At 38.1% G+C, this 18,023-nt stretch overlaps 1 protein-coding gene across 1 annotated transcript in view; it reads left to right on the top strand.

Annotated features, from left to right (window-relative positions):
- The window catches only part of LOC126188930 (uncharacterized), a 200,897-nt gene extending 199,682 nt beyond the window's left edge, over positions 1-1,215 (top strand). Inside the window, exon 13 of the mRNA XM_049930651.1 lies at positions 815-1,215. Within this exon, the coding sequence (XP_049786608.1) occupies positions 815-1,004 (190 nt within the window). The 3' untranslated portion in view covers positions 1,005-1,215. The remainder of the gene's footprint in view (positions 1-814) is intronic.
- The last annotated feature ends 16,808 nt before the right edge of the window (positions 1,216-18,023 follow it).

The following is an 18,023-nucleotide window of genomic DNA, read 5'->3' as shown; positions in this document are numbered from 1 at the left end:
GCTTAGCTTGCCACAGAATCCTTAAAGTCTCTGGTTCAGTTCTTCCACTCAACTCAAAATATGGAATTATGATCAGGTTTGGGGACAGTGCTGCAAATTGTGAGCTGTGTGCAAGCTGTGTAAAGCTTCTCAGCTTTATCTGCCTGTTGCTGGAACGATCAAAGTATGACCTCAGAGACCAGACTGGCATTGATAGTTTCAGCGTGTGCCAGAATAGCCACTTCAACATGTTGAATGAGGCCCCCAGGCATACACACTGAGTGAATCTAGTTCTCTCCCTCCATCATTTGCTGCCATTTCTATAAGGATACCGTTAATAGCTGAATATGTGAACTAGAACCTACCCATTTGTGTTTGCCTCCTCCTTGATACAGGACAAAGCAGGTTTCCACCAAACAGGTGAAGTGAAGTGAGTCCCACTGCCTGTTTAAGTTTCAGTGAAAGCACAACACCACAAACTTGTTGGTTAGGGGAATCAGTATCACACCCATTTATGTGTTAAAAAATGATGAATACGAATACTAGATGAAAAAAGTTCCCCTCCCTGCTCTTAGAACCAAAGCAAAGGTTCATCTGCGTAGGCTTGTGCTACTATCTCATTGAAATGCATGCTGCTGTTAGTGAACAGAATGTCAGAAGCAAGCCTGCTGTTCAGAGGTACTACTTTTGGGGATTTTATTAACTTGACAAATTATGCTTTATGTGACAGTTGCTTTCAGTGTCCAGGAAGTGCTAGATGCAACATATACTGTTTTATAAACGTCATATTGTTTTAAAGTGGTTCTTGATCTGCATTTTTCTGACATTTTCACAGTGCTAATCAGGAACTCGAGTCATTACGCCGCAGTCATCAGGCAGAAAGTGCGAAGTTGCATGCCATGTTAAAGAAAGCTGAAATCAAAGCAAGTTCACTCGAAGAAATGCTGGAGCAAAAGATTAAGGAAAACCAAGAACTTACAGCGATATGTGATGAACTGATAGGCAAAGTGGGATCTAGTGAATGAGATTACCTTGTGGCAGTTTCCTTTCTTCTTTTTTTATATTTTTAGGTAGACTTTATCCGGCCATGTCTTTCAGTGAAGTTAAAACTTGTTGTTGCTTGTAATTTTGCCCTGCTAGCTGGGATTTCAGTAAATATCAGCACATTGCTAGAACAACTTGTAATTGTAGAGTTATTATTTGTATTTGTAAATAAATGTTTAATGCTTCATAAAACTATTTATTGGTAAGTGCAATTGTTTGTAATGAATTATATAACCCACTAGTAATGACCTACTGCTTCATTGCAGTTTTCTGTGACTTGTGGAGGTTTGACTAAACAGATGTTATGTCATCTTAATATGTGATTAACACTTTTGTACTTGTAGTAAAACTACATTTGTTTGTGTGTGTGTGTGTGTGTGTGTGTGTGTGTGAGAAAGAGAGAGAGGGGGGGGGGGGTACTTTGTAAATGAACTTGACAGCAGAGACATAACAATTATTTCACAGCAAAGTAACCCAAATGTTGTAAAATTTATACATCGAAGAGCTGTGCAATTTATCAGCTTTTGCATGACATGCATATGTATATAATGTACAGCTACTATTATGACAAAAGAAAAATTTTAATTTCTATATTTTTTATAAATTTTTGTTTTATGTTGTCTTGCATTAATTCTAAGAACAGATTTATGTAGGATATTTAAGAGTAAATAAATATATGATTTCAGTATAATTTGGCTTTTCAGAAGATCTGTTCCTTTTCCAGTATATACTAGTATGTGATGTGCACATGTGGTATACATTAAAAATTGTACTGTCATGGAGTGTTTCTTGTTTTCAGTTTAACACTATTTACTTTGAACATTTATAATGCAACAGAAAGAGAAAATTCAAATTTTTATCTAAAACTAGGAACAGAAAATTTACTACTACGCATTGTACATTAGCTGATATCCGTGGTCATACATTATGTTGAGTTACAGTACATATTAACGCTCACTCAGTCATAAAATATTAATAATCTATTAAAAGTTCATTATGTTCGAATTCCAATCAAACGACACTGCCTGTTTATTTACAGCCACACATTGTATTTATTTACTCCCATCCCTATGAGCTACATCACTGCCGATACCTCCCCAAACAATTTTTGAGAGATAGTGGGAAGTGTCATTACATTCCAGTGGAAAAAGAAAATTAAAAATTTTTCTCTACATCTTGTTAACTTGCTGCTGCTTGTCATAATTCCTGAATAGTCACTTGGTTATTATCTGATGTGTATTTATTCTGGAATTTTTCCTCCATCTTTTGTAAAAAGACTTGACAGCTTTTGTACTAATCATTTTCTGTGCTAGTGTGTGGGCGCGCGCGTGCACACACACACACACACACACACACACACACACACACACACACACACACACACACACACTTGTACCACATTGTGTCACAGAATACTCAGTGATACGACTGCAGTTGGGCAGGTAGACTGGGGAGCTGGGTTGAACTTCCATCTACATATTTTAGCAATGCTTGTGCTGGGAGAAAGAATCCAAATGTTCCAGATTGTGAAACTGCAATTGAAATCAAGTATGTTTTGCTCAGAAGTGTTTTCTGGCACTGGGTGATCAGAGTCTGATCTTGGTCACAGTTTGGCAGTGGCCATTCATTTGGGTGGACAGTTGGTTGACCAGGGTGTATACGACCTGGGAGATCCGGGAAAAACTCAGGAATTTTTTCGTCCGAGAAAAACCCGGGATATTTTTAGAATCCCGGGAATTTTTGTTGTTTTAGTTTTCAGTTAGATGTTTGTAATTTTGAGTGGTAAGAACCGATAATCTAACAAAGGATATTACTGTATCTCGCAACTGCAGAATAATACTTCAACAATACAACATAAACAAGAGAGAAAAATAAAAATAACTTAAATTGCAATTGAAAATGTGTCAAAGACTTTAGGAAGACTACACAGTGCTTCATAACAACAAATTGCCTCCAATGTACCGGGAATAGGGGGTGCCAAATTGGTACTCTTAAGGAAGAAAACTTTTTCACAAAGCGCCTAGCATCCAGCGCACATTTGTCTATTGATTATTCATATGACTTTGAAACGCTTCCCTGTTAGTTTTTGAATATTTTTGAACACATTTTAAGTTGATTTCTGAATGAATCATAAGTTGACTTTTGAATGCATGCATAGTGTAAGTGATGTCTGTCAGGAGAACCCTCGTCACATCTGGAAATAAACTTTTTGCAGACAAAAGGGGATGGGGCTATACGAGCTGAGGGAGAAAAGCCGAACGGATGAATGCCAATCGCTGTCTGATTATGTGGTTGATTGGGTTTGCGAATGATCAGCGTTGTTATTATTACTAGTGAAATCCATAGATTCAGACTACCAGAATGGAAATAAACGACTTACAAGAATAACAGGTGAGAAAGGTTACGTATTATCTTCTAGGTGTATTCAAGAAAATGAAATTTTGACAAAAAATTTTTGGCCAGATCGCAACACTAGTAAGGACCAGTAGTACAGTCCCCGGCTAGCAGCCACGTAAGTTCTATTCTGGAAGTAACACGGAAAACGTGTTGTTCGAACACGTAATAATGTCTAACCGGAAAATAATCATGGGATAACTAAACCTGTGGTTCTGGCAGGGTTAATGAAGTTAATTGGCGAACAAATGTTGACAGTGGCAGCAATAGGTACAGAATTGGCGATGACAAGATTGTTTGTTGGAATGAGAAAGGAGAAGAAATGGGAACATCACACAAATTATGGAAGAATAAGACAATTCCAAATTTATATAAAAATTTCGTAATACTACTTTTCGATCTCTTGCTTGAGAAGCTGGTGCGTACGAATGAAATGTGAAACTATTTACTAACATAAAGCTTTTTGCTTGTAGTAGGCCTAATAGGCATTTGATATTGGTACTTATTGGATTACATTCTGCCGTGTTATAAAAGTGGCCATTTGTGCCAAAACAGTCTCGTTTATTTGGTGTGTTACAAAATTGCTGCCATATTAGAAAGGCCTATTTTGTTTTATCTAGCAGACAGTGACAAAATAGACGTAATCAGATCAAGAAACCACACCAGTCTTGGGTATTATTTGTATTAATAGCTTTTTCACTATTAGATAACGACATTTCGATTTTTCATTTAGCAAAACATTTGACGAACTTTGATGAGGTAATAGATTCTTTCGCAGAAAGGAAAGCACGCCATGTAAAGCTGTAGCAAGATTAGAGAGAGAAAATGCTAGGTGCTGAGGTTTGAAGAAATGTGTAATTTCTTGTTTATCTCTTGTCAGTATTGGTTTTGTATATCCTATATTTAATTTTATGTCACACAAAACAGCAAGTTATTCAGTAATAGGCAATAAAGAGTTCAGATTTTGTGAAGAGTTCTTGCTCTCTCGATTACAAGTAATCCCATCCGCTATTAATTGTGAGATTTTTTTAAAGAGGGACAGGCTGTCAAACCGGCCGACTGGGAGAAGGAGAGCTACCACAGGACATTTCAGTTTCCACTCTCCTGAATATAGTTTGGCCGTGCGATAGAAAAATGCTTTATGAAGAGTCGTGGCCCTGCACTCTGGCCTACTTAAGACCAAATAATATGTCTTACATTTCCTCGAATACATATGTTTCATGTTTCAGACTTTTCAGAAAGATGTGCACTACAAGATGAACATATTTTGAAAATTCAATTTTTTTTAGCATTGACCCAGTTCGCAAGTGTCGTAGATCCGGGGCTGATGCGCAGAGCAGTCTTGAGTTATAGTGGGTAGTCTCCACATGACCCGTGTTTACATTTAGCGATTTTGCTGTTTCCCCTTCGTTTACTCTCACGTCAAATGAAAACAAAATGGATATATGTGGCCGGGAGCTCTCAAGTGAATTAAAACACATTCACATAGGAAGGCTGAAATATGTCATTAGTTTCAGATTTTATTTTATTTCCACCCTTCTGACAGTCAAGCATTAATCGCCTTGTGGAACAAAGAATTTATTTTTGTCTGTTTGCTAAAGAAATTTGACTTTTGTTAACTTTTTCTGCAGAGGCAGTCAATGTATTTGAAACAAAATGTTTAATTCTACAGTACTGGCTAGTTTCAACTGTTCACTGCATTGCAAGTGCACGTTTTCGTTTTCTAGCACGTATGGCACTATGCCATAATAGAGAACCAAACATGATATAATACAGTACTGGTGCTCCAAGAAAATTTACATCCCGAAAACCACACTGAAAAGCTTAATATCAGGTCGAGGTCTACTTTATTGGGAATCTGGACATACGAATGTGCCCTTTAAGTATGCACTTTAAATATCGTTCATGAAATTCCGATGCTCTTGCAGTATCCTCTGATGTCTTGTTTCTTTTGACATAATGTATGATCTTTCAGTGTTTTCCACGTACGTACATACGGGCTTCCTACGTCATGATAGCTACCCAAGCACGGTGTCGCCTGTTATCTGCGCTCTCTGGCAACTGCTGAAATGAACCTATTTCTAACAGGTCGCAGGAAAATATTGTGAATAGTGATTTGAAAAGCGTTACTTTCAAAGTAAATATCCTTTTACGTAAGTTGAAATTTGTGCAAGAATGTACCATGAATTTATTAAATCACAGAGTGTTTGACTCTCATTTAAAAATCAACTCGTTGATGACGAGCCATTTAGAATAATTTTGAACCCTGAAGATCAGACATTTATGTCATCATTAAAAATTTTACTGGCACATTTGTGTGATATATCTTAAAGTGTAACACGCGCCAAAAAGATCAACAGCCTATGTGAAAGCTAAGCTTCTCTTGCAGCTTGAGACCAATATTATATGCGAAAGCTTTGCTTTTCTTGTAGCAACACTATGTATATTAATTTAAACTATTAACTTTCCCTGTTTATGTGTTCATGCTACTTACCAGTGATGTTGCTGTTGGCTGACTACATCACTGTCCTATGCTCTGAATATCCGCTGTCATCAGCTGGCGAGATCACGTTACATGAGCTACGAACGGCTTACAAAAGTACATTGAAATCTGGAATTCCAATGTATACTTTCGTAATACGAAAATACGTAGCGTACATGTTGCACATCAAAGATATTTCCAAAACATATATTTTTCCCTGAGTTTCGTTTTCTGAAGTGCCGGGAAATTGTACGCCCGTGTATAAAACCATAACCATTCAAAGGGCTGATAAGGGAAAATATACTGTCACCCGGGAGAAAGTGTATTTTTAACCGGGAATTTCTTTTCCTTGTCCACGTATACACCCTGTTGATGGTCATGCCTGCGTAAAATGCTGATTAGAAATTGCAGCAAAGCTGGTGTATGACATGTCTGCTTTCACAGGTGGCCCAAACTCTGGGTGGGAGAGGATAAGCCTGTGACAGGACAAGAGTAGGCTGTGCTGGTTGGGTTAATTGGTTAGGTCTTGTCTTCCACAGGTATATATAGACACATGTGGTAAGGGGTTTGGGAGTGGGTGTGGCATAATGGTTGACCGGGTTATTGTGGTTGGGATGTCCCTATACAGTGTCCCCTAAGCATTTGGCCTTGCCACGATCACACACACACACACACACACACACACACACCAAGTACCCTTCCAACTCCAATCTCATTCCTCATATGTCTAGGTAATATCAAACAATGGAAAGTCCAGGTTTGAATATCAACTACTACGAAAAGGATAGACTGCTACTGTGGGATGACATGTCGAGTTGCAGACATGGACAATGAAAAGACTCTTACACAGTGAGCTTTTGGCCAAAGCCTTCTTCAGAAAAGAAAGTAAAAGACCCACCCTCAAGACAAGCAAGCACACCTCAATCACAAATGGCGCTCTCTCTGGCCAGCCTGTCGAAAGGTCGGTGTGTAACAGTGTTTTTGTTGTGCCTGTCTGCACCTCAACATGTCATCTTTATGGTGAGTAGCTGCTCATTTATGATATTTTCACTATCTGGACCCAGGGCCAAGACCTCTTACCCTCATTTCTCCACAGCTTCAACACATCTCTCATTTGCTTCGCCCGGTTGTCCTCAGCCCAATGTGCCCCTTTTGTTCCTACAATAATCCACTAACCATCAAGAGTATTTGCATTCTGACAGCTGTTATCCCTCACAAAAAAATTACTCCCATATTGTTTAGCTAACAACCAACGGCGCATCTGCAGTGACAAGAATTCCCATGCCCAGTTTGCTATAGGTCTTACGAAGGCCTTCACAGATAGGTATTATCTATCGAAACTAGTCTGCAGACAGATTTCCCATGTCATATCCTCACTGCTAATCATCCCACCACGTCCAAGAACAAATTGCAAAGGAGCAGCTCCCTCCTCACCCAATCACATGGTAAGTACAGCAATAGCAATAACAGCAGCACAGATGGTGTCTCAAATTTTCTGTATTGAGTTCAACATTTTGTAGTTACAACTCTGTCTATAGCGCTCAAGTTTCCTAACAAAACTATATAAATGGTTCTCTCATTACGAATTCTTATAATTCGATGCTGTGTGACGGCATGACATAATATCCGACTGGTCTTGCTTTTGTAATAAAACTGTACATTTGTTAGAAATTATTTTCTTGCCTAATCATTGAATACAAGTTCTACTGCACCCTCCTAGATAGATAAAATGAAAAGTTAGTTAGCAGGATGGAGTAGACCATTTTGGTATTTTAGTTATTGGAACAAGAGCAACAGGTGGTCTTACATGTGCCGCTGTAGGAAGTTTCATTGGTTTGGTTAATTATGAATGGAGAGCTGTTTTTACCATTAAGAATATATTTGGGCTACACTGAAAGGATAGAAGAAAAATTTATGTTCTACAGAAACATAATTGTAAATGGGGTAGCAAAGGAGACTAAAGTCAGGACAGAGATATGGCTAGGTTTCAATGAAAGAGGAAACAAAAGGAAATAAATCCAATTGGGAAATGAAACCAACAGGAGCTCTGTGATGCACAAAATAAGAGAGAATTGAAACCAAGTGAGAAGAAACCAAGAGTAATAGCAGTTTGCAAGTGTATGAGACAATGGCAAGGTGATAACTTGATGAACTGAAAGGAACCAAGTAAAGCATTTTTGATATCTTTGCAGTTTAATTACAGGTGATAATCGTTTAAGTGAAGTGAAAGGAATAAGGTTATAATATAAGTATTTATGACATAAATATTTCAGGCTTAGAAAAATACACTTATCTGTGAATGTGAAAATTATGTGGTGGGAAATCGAGAGAGAGACCTGACTGGAGGTAAAAAATACACACACACACACACACACACACACACACACACACACACACTCGGTGGAAATGACCAGAACAAGCTAAGGGGGAAAACCAAATATCTAGAAGTACATGACGTAGAGGAAATAAATAAGAATAGTAAACTTATCAGATATATTTCCAGACACACCAGCTTTTTCAAACACACACAGGAAGCCAAAGAACAGGACAAGATGCAAAAATTGCAGGGAGATCAAAATAGATTCGATAATTACTTGAACACGGTCTACTCATTCCAAAAATTTAATCCAGTTTTGTTTGAAAGATTTACTTAGAATAAAAGTGTGTGTTAACAAGAATGTGGTAACAGTCGGATAATTTGTGAACAAGGTAAGGTCCTTTGTGAGTGGTTTAAGAAGTTGACAATGAAAGGCAAGACTGAAGAATATTTGTTTGTGATTATCCTAGAGCACTGCACAGAAGAGAGCCTTTATTTGTGCCCAGCAACATATTTAAGGTAAGATGTTACAGCTGGATGAAAGAGTGTTGAAAAGAAGTGAGATATTTAAGGAACACTGGATCAGCACACCAACTCTAATCAGTCCCAAACCCAGTAGCTATTACTTCTTTCTCATTACAGTAGCCCCTCGGCATTTCAGTCTTCCCACAAACAAAAAATCTGTAAGTGCTGGTAATTTAACCCAGATCCTTATGGCAGTTGGGCACACTGACACTCAGTTACAGAAGTGGACTAAATAAAAGCACACAAAAACTTAATGGATTAAATTGTAAATTATTCAGTGTAATGGTGATTAATGCAATGATGATAACCGCTTGGAATTTGTAAAGTGGTGTGTGTGTGTTGTCCACATCACCTAAACTGCTGGATCGATTTCAACCAAACTACTTATTTGTCTGGAAAGAAGTACAGTGGGGCTAAGAACTATTAGCTCCCATATGGGTGGGGGCGGGAAAGGGCTGGTAATGCTTGACGTCTGTTCCGCCATGCATGATTGGTGCGTTATAGTGGTGGTATCAGAATCTGTTCCAAGCAATATATGCTCTTGTGAATGGGCACAGCTGGCAAGATAGATGGGAAGGAAGAGGACATGGACAGTGAGAGGGGGAGGAGGAGGATGTGTGTGCAATAAGTATTTATGCAGGTGAAGCCGTGGGTAAAATGCTTGTAATCACAATGTTTACTCACTATATAAGGTATTGTATATGTACATGTGAAATTAGCTCTAAAATTTTCCCTCGATCATTGTTTGTTTGATGTATGTCCGTATTTCCAATTTTGTGATTGAAAGAAGTGATATGTTATACAACAAATATTCTTTTGCCTACTTTTCGTGTCCTCGAAGACAGTGATGCTATTAGAAACTTTGTATTTATAACTGAATATTCTCTAAGCAGTAGTAATTTTTTTATGGATTTGAAATTGCAGAATTTGAAGTGCAGTGTCTTGTAAACTGTCACATACTGACAACTGTGTGACTACAGTGGCAAGTTCTTGTGCTACAGTGACCCACAAACCATTTGAAATTACATATAAATACCATTTCACTTAATGAACTAATTTTGGTGTACCTGTACAGCACAAGGTAAATGCTGGAGGCTTCCTTTGAAAGAGAGAGCCAGTTTCCTCCTCTATCCTTCAACAGTCCAAACACATGGTTTGCCTCTGAACACACAGTTTGACAGGACATCTACCCTACTCACTCTCCCTCCCTCTAAAGTAAATTTAGTCAGAGATGGAAGGAAGGAAATGGCAGAAATAAATTGGGATGAGTGAAGTTGGAAATGATTGTGCAGTGTGACAAATAGTACTTTACTGCTCACCAACGACAGCTGAGATACACCAGTATGAAAGCTACAGCAATGGTAAAAGAGAAATGTTTAACCTCCTCACAGATTGTCTTTCTGGGTAGTCTGTTCCACAGACACATGCCTGAAATGTAGAATCAAAAGGAAAAAGATTTGGAGTTAGACATATATATGGAATGATTGCCACTTGATATGACGGGAGAAGTGTGAAGGAAAATATATGACAATAATGTCATCTTTAGTGTAACTAAGCATAAAATGATTGACATATCAGATAACCAAGTTTTTACACAGATACCTTATATAAGCATTTATATCTAGCTCAAATTGGCTGGAAGAGTACAGGGCTAATGAATGATTCATTTGTTGTACTTCAATTTGAAATCCTCATGGTTATTTGTGCACGTAAATATTGTGACTTACTTATGATCACTGAGAGAAGAGAATATTTGCATTGATTAAATATTATTCTTGATTTTTTGCAGACACGTAGAATAACTTTTGAGAGAAGTACAGCTTTATGCTTGAAATTATAGGTATCCCAACAATGTTTTTTTATTATTTTTCAGTGAGAGGGGTCTAGCTATTCCATCATACATCTATGTTGTTTTTTGAGCCACCTGCTCCACCTGACAGCTACACAACTCAATTTAAAAAAAATAATATACAGTTGTTTTATGTGAATGTTCATAGATGTGACTGGAACTGTGAATTTCACTACCACAATAAATGAATTTCGGAACAATTATGGTATTTTTATTTGTTCAAGGGGTGTAAGTAAGGTTTTTCGGACTGATAGTTTGATGTGTAATTCTCCACTTTGCTGTGATGCACACATTTCTCCCATGAGATTTGGTGGAGAGATCAAGAGTGTCTCTTGAATGTGTTGCCCTGAAATCACTCTGCCCCCATTTGGATATCTTCAGCACACTGTTCCCAATAATCTTTACATTCACAAAACTGTCACTACTTTTACACCATATAGAACTTGTCATGAAATTTACTCTTTATCCTAGTAGTTTCTTCGAATATAACACAGATATGCTTGTGTAGATAGATATGTAGAGCGAAATTCTTCACCCCCCATAATTTTGCTGCAGAGCTGACTAATGTGAAAGTATTTGATTAGTCATACCACAGCTGTAATCTCTTGTTATATGCTCATGAATAACTGAGGTAGAGACAAGAAGAATGTAATAGTTGTCATACGCGACTGAGAAATTGTCAGCCCTTGTAATGTCTAGTAGCACGATGGTTGCATACAGGACAGCCAAGACATACCATTATACAGCATTTTATTGCAGCTGAACTGTGGCTGTGTTGTGCATGGGAAACTACAAAGCCATGCAGGCATGGGCTTGCCATGTGCCATCACATTTAGTGTGTGTCGGCAGACATGGGCAACGATGTATTGATGCCAGCTGTCACAGTCATCTATTGCATAATGTAATGGTGCATAGACAGGCCACAGTGCAGCTAATCAGTCTTCAATTCAGTGCAGGGGAACAATAATTTATGAACAGTCATATCACCCGATAGACACTATTGCTCCACGCACACATTGCTTTACTCACTACGTATCCCAATGCAGGTATCCCAATTGGTGCAAGAACTGTGCTACTGAATGCCTAAACTCGGGGAAAAACGATCACACGGACAGATGTCTCACGGTACCCATTGGAACTTTTTGAGAAAAGGTACAAGCGAAGTGAAAAACACAGATGCTGGTGCCTTTTGCTTGTCGATACAGAATATTCAGGGCAGATTATGGAGGTACTATTTTTCACATGTAAGGGGTGTTTACATAAGCTGAAATGGGCTGTTTGATACATCTGTCACTATCTCTCGCAAGTGAACTATGCAGAAACCTACTGTCCAGTGATGTGTATGTCCGACTACTGCACCCTTAGGCAAGACAACGAACCATCCATGTCACTTACAAATTGTCAAATGTTTGAAGAACTTTCCACAGACAAGTGTTTTCATCAGTCCTGGGCAATTAGGGACATCATCCAACAAGATGTGCACTCCTCTGAGTTACATGGTCATATTTGTGGGCTGTGATTAGGGATCAGAAATGCTCTTCAGCACCTGTTTCTTGTACTACTACACACTGCTGCTACCATAACTGTGTAAAGGGATGCTACATGCTAGTAGGAAAGTATGTTGGATTCAATTGACAATTATTTCAAATAAATATGAAAACTTCTGGAGCATGGCATATGTTAAAATTGTCTTTCCGTCTGCAAATGACAACACTGTCACCCTGTGTTTGTTTGACTGTGGATCCAGAGGACCAGTGTTCAACCCCTGTCAGTCCTAGGATTTTTTATTTCACTTACAACTTATGGCAAAGTTTATTTACATGCAACATGTTAAGTTGCACTGTGGTTCTGAATTCTCATTAAATGATAGGTCCCTTCCAAGTGGTCAGCTACATCAGTTAAAAAGATCAGAAAGAGAGAGGAAGGCAAGGCCATAGCAACAACACCACCATTACGTTTCTGCAGTTTGTTTGACTAACGACTGAGAGTTATACCTATCAGAACACTTTTATGAATGGACTGGTTTTCTTAGGGTTACAACATTATAAAAACTGTCATACCCTTTGCTGAAGTAGGCCATCAAAATGCACAGGAATAACTCCTGCCTTTTCTTTGAATTGCCACCTTAGATTATTTGGGCTTGGGATTTATTAAGCTTCAGGGTATACTTACTTGTTAGTGCTTCCTGAAAAACAACATGCCACCAAGCAACTATTCATTAATGCACAATCCTGTAGTCTGGAATTTAACTACTAATAAAAATACATTGAACAGTTTCAAAATTAATATACTCTATGCGAGACATCCATAACAGTTGCTATAATTTTTCATGATGAATGAAACTGCTGGAAGTGTAACTGACAAATCCTTTATTTGAATAAAAGTGTACACACAACCCGGGATTCAGGATGTAAATCCCATCTTCGGGCATCTGATTGCGTACAATAAAATCATACCAGTCGCACAAAAATTTATCAAGTAGCATGTGATATCTTGTGCGAGTCAGGCATGAAAATATTGTTTGAGTCAACCAGTAACTGGGGCCATATAAGTGCCTTGCCTGCCGCTCATCACGATTGCCCAGCGATGGTAAACAGACTGTGGGCAGCAGTCTGTTAACCAGATTTGCTGGCCTTTAACAACATGGGATGGGTAGGTTACTTATAAGGCCCTGCTTACCCAGTGTTGTTTTGGTTTATTTGAATCTCTTCACCTCACCTGCATGAGATCTTACATGCTACTTGATAAATTTGTTGGCTTTTTTTTTACATGACTGCTACAATTTTCTCATATGCAATCAAGCACCTGAAGATCAGATTTACATCGAGAAACCTGGGTCTTGGGTACCATTTTATCCAAATAAAGTATCTGTCAATTACACCTGGAGCAGTTTCATTTATCATGAAAAATGTTTCAAAATTGGTCCAAATTGCAGAGAGTGACATGGGATTGCACTAAGTAATAAGAAACAAAAAGATATCTCAGTATCTTGTTTCTGCTCAGAACTGATAGCAAATGTGTGACAGTGTAAAAAGGATTTTGTACAAAGTAATAATCTATAGACAGAAAACAAAATGGACTCATCTGTAGCAAAAGTGTTTCAGCAGTATTTGCATGCTTTCACTTCATGAGCCTTCCATTTGGAGACAGGTTGTTCAAATCAGCCTTTTTACTATTTCTTGCCTTATATTGTAAAGAACTTTGGAAAGAAAAAAAAAATCACGGGTGTAACTGTCAAAATTTTCAAAGCTAAATTTCGATCTTCGTTCTTGTTAAGCCAACATACCAGTGTATGTCCAGCTTCATATTACTACACATCATTATGTCTCTTAAATGTTCACTTGAATATAGTTTGTAAACACTTCCATCATGTAAAACTTCATTCATAACCTTATCTCATTCTTCGTTTGTCAGCTAGACCTTAAAAAGGCTCTGTTGTATGCAGCCTATTATTAACCCTATTATGAGGGAAATTAAGCACAAACAATGCCAGGTAACTACACTGATTCAGTGAAGAGTGAATAGCAGGTGGACTGTATAGTCAAACTTACGAACTGAAAGACCTTTCAGCCACAAAATCTTATATACATATCTGGAGCACCAGTCTCCAGCTCCTTGAGCTTGTTAGACAAAATTATTTTGTCTGTGTGATCATAGAGGTGCAAACCTACAGTCAATATATTGAGATAGCTTATTAACTCTTGATACCTTGTCGCAATAATAGTCACAAGTGGTAGACATGTCTAGTACTGCAACGAATCCTGTTAAGTTTGGTTCATGTCGAGTGAGGAAGGTTGACTCCAGCTATTTTTCACCAATCAGCTTGGCTGCTGATAAGGTCATGAAGATGTTCCCAAGACCATCCTGCACTATTGTTTTGGACAGACTGGAATAGAATCATAATCTAGCAAGAACATTTGCTGTCTGATACATGAAGGCCTTTCATCGATTAAGGATGAAAGGATGATTTAATTGATGAAAGGAGTAAATATAAAAATGCAGTAAATGAAGCAGGCAAAAAGGAATACAAACGTCTCAAAAATGAGATCGACAGGAAGTGCAAAATGGCTAAGCAGGCATGGCTAGAGGGCAAATGTAAGGATGTAGAGGCTTATCTCACTAGGGGTAAGATAGATACAGCCTACAAGAAAATTAAAGAGACCTTTGGAGAAAAGAGAGCCACTTGTATGAATATCAAGAGCTCAGATGGAAACCCAGTTCTAAGCAAAGAGGGGAAATCAGAAAGGTGGAAGGAGTATATAGAGGATCTATACAAGGGCGATGTACTTGAGGACAATATTATGGAAATGGAAGAGGATGTAGATGAAGATGAATTGGGAGATACGATACTGCGTGAAGAGTTTGACAGAGCACTGAAAGACCTGAGTCGAAACAAGGCCCCGGGAGTAGACAACATTCCATTGGAACTACTGACGGCCTTGGGAGAGCCAGTTCTGACAGAACTCTACCATCTGGTGAGCAAGATGTATGAGACAGGCGAAATACCCTCAGACTTCAAGAAGAATATAATAATTCCAATCCCAAAGAAAGCAGGTGTTGACAGATGTGAAAATTACCGAACTATCAGTTTAATAAGCCACAGCTGCAAAATACTAACGCGAATTATTTACAGACGAATGGAAAAACTGGTAGAAGCCGACCTCGGGGAAGATCAGTTTGAATTCCGTAGAAATGTTGGAACACGTGAGGCAATACTGACCCTACAACTTATCTTAGAAGCTAGATTAAGGAAAGGCAAACCTACGTTTCTAGCATTTGTAGACTTAGAGAAAGCTTTTGACAATGTTGACTGGAATACTCTCTTTCAAGTTCTGAAGGTGGCAGGGGTAAAATACAGGGAGCAAAAGGCTATTTACAATTTGTACAGAAACCAGATGGCAGTTATAAGAGTTGAGGGGCATGAAAGGGAAGCAGTGGTTGGGAAGGGAGTGAGACAGGGTTGTAGCCTCTCCCTGATGTTATTCAATCTGTATATTGAGCAAGCAGTAAAGGAAACAAAACAAAAATTTAGAGTAGGTATTAAAATCCAGGGAGAAGAAATAAAAACTTTGAGGTTCGCCGATAACATTGTAATTCTGTCCGAGGCAGCAAAGGACTTGGAAGAGCAGTTGAACGGAATGGACAGTGTGTTGAAAGGAGGATATAAGATGAACATCAACAAAAGTAAAACGAGGATAATGGAATGTAGTCGAATTAAGTCGGGTGATGCTGAGGGAATTAGATTAGGAAATGAGACGCTTAAAGTAGTAAAGGAGTTTTGCTATTTGGGGAGCAAAATAAGTGATGATGGTCGAAGCAGAGAGGATATAAAATGTAGAATGGCAATGGCAAGGAAAGCGTTTCTGAAGAAGAGAAATTTGTTAACATCAAGTATAGATTTAAGGGTCAGGAAGTCATTTCTGAAATATTTGTATGGAGTGTAGCCATGTATGGAAGTGAAACATGGACAATAAATAGTTTGGACAAGAAGAGAATAGAAGCTTTCGAAATGTGGTGCTACAGAAGAATGTTGAAGATTAGGTGGGTAGATCACGTAACTAATGAGGAGGTATTGAATAGGATTGGGGAGAAGACAAGTTTGTGGCACAACTTGACTAGAAGAAGGGATCGGTTGGTGGGACATGTCCTGAGGCATCAAAGGATCACAAATTTAGCATTGGAGGGCAGCGTGGAGGGTAAAAATCGTAGAGGGAGACCAAGAGATGAATACACTAAACAGATTCAGAAGGATGTAGGTTTCAGTAGGTACTGGGAGATGAAGGAGCTTGCACAGGATAGATTAGCATGGAGAGCTGCATCAAACCAGTCTCAGGACTGAAGACCACAACAACAACAACAACAACAACAACAACATGAAGGCCTAATATTGCTCACTACAGGTTACCAGTAGCCAGCGATGTATAGGAACACACCAGACATTCTCACAGTGTAATGCAGTTGGAGAGCAACCAATCCAGTGTGGGAGCAGTTAAACCATGCAGTACATCAATGTGTAGCAGGTGAATATTCAAATGCTACAGCAATTCTAATGTAATCCCAGTTAATTGTTACAGCTTAGAAATCTGGTAGGTTTCTGAAGATGGATGGTAAGGTCAAGAATCATTTTAAGGTTGCACTGAGCTTCTTGGGGTTGGGATAGTACTGTGATATGTAACACTATAACCTAACCATGGACTAATGCATACATTATGTCAGCAACTATAGAATACTAGTAGTTACATGATGATGAAAGTTTAACATTGTCTTGACATAACATAAAAAGGAGGAGGGGGAAGGGGATGAAATTCAAAAAGAAAAAAAAATAATAATAATTTGTTAGCTGGCATGATTGATGTAGAACCAAAATCACAAAGACTGTAAATCTTACAGGGTTCAATTAATGAAAGTTCAGAATAGAGTATAGTGGAATTAAATATCATTATGAAAGGAAGCACATAATGAAAATAAATTCTGTTCTATGAAAACACTTCACTGAGATCTGGTGCCTCCTGTCACCAAAGGTTGGTTTTTGACAACCATCTAAAATTAGAATCCTTCTGCCAAAAGGAACCACTGGCTTCGAAAGCTTGCATATGTAAAACATTTTTATTTTACACGAGTCTTCTACTGCCACCGCTTGGTGAGTACATTTTTTTTATCCACCCAATTACATTGTATTGTCAACAACTGATTATTTTCATTAGTATATCTGAAAAGGATTCTCAACTAAAGTGGTACCTGCATCTCTTCCCACAAATTCTGTATGAATTCTGTATGATGACAGTCATCACTGCTGAAAGTTTTATAAAAAACATGTTTGTTAACCAAAAGCAATTGATGATATTTTACTGTTACTGCTTGTCTCTCATGGTCAGTCAAACTTTATTCTACCCTTGTCACAAACATTCTTCCTAAATATTGTTTCACTTGCTACTTAAGTGATGCCCAGTCTTGATTAACATCTCATTGAGCTCTAAATTCAGTGAACAAAGTTAGGATGACCACAAACAGAGCAGACTCAGAATTTTTAAAGCAGGGTACAGAATAAAAAAAAAAGCATACAACATGAATACTAAATCATTACAATGTTTGCAGCATTTTATGTTTAAAAAAGAGCTACACAATAGGCAAATTAAAAAATAGTACACTGACCATATAATAATTTATATCCAAGCAGAAGATCTGCAGTCCATTAAAAATGAGCAAGGACACAGAAGCATGACCCTTCTGCAAAGAGTCGTCATAAAAAAAATCTCACTTGTACTTTAGTAACTTTCATTTCTAAGTCACAACTTCCCAATTACTATAATAAATATGCAGTCACTCATGAAAACACAAAATTAATATGCTACAGTTGCATCATATCATTACACACACAAAACCTATATACAGCAGGTAATTAATTACATAGCGTATTCCTTGAATGTTTACAA

Source organism: Schistocerca cancellata, chromosome 5 (assembly GCF_023864275.1).
Source record: "Schistocerca cancellata isolate TAMUIC-IGC-003103 chromosome 5, iqSchCanc2.1, whole genome shotgun sequence".
Taxonomy (NCBI): Eukaryota; Metazoa; Arthropoda; class Insecta; order Orthoptera; family Acrididae; genus Schistocerca; species Schistocerca cancellata.
Note: the sequence above shows the minus strand (reverse complement) of the source record. Positions and strands in the feature narration are given on the sequence as shown.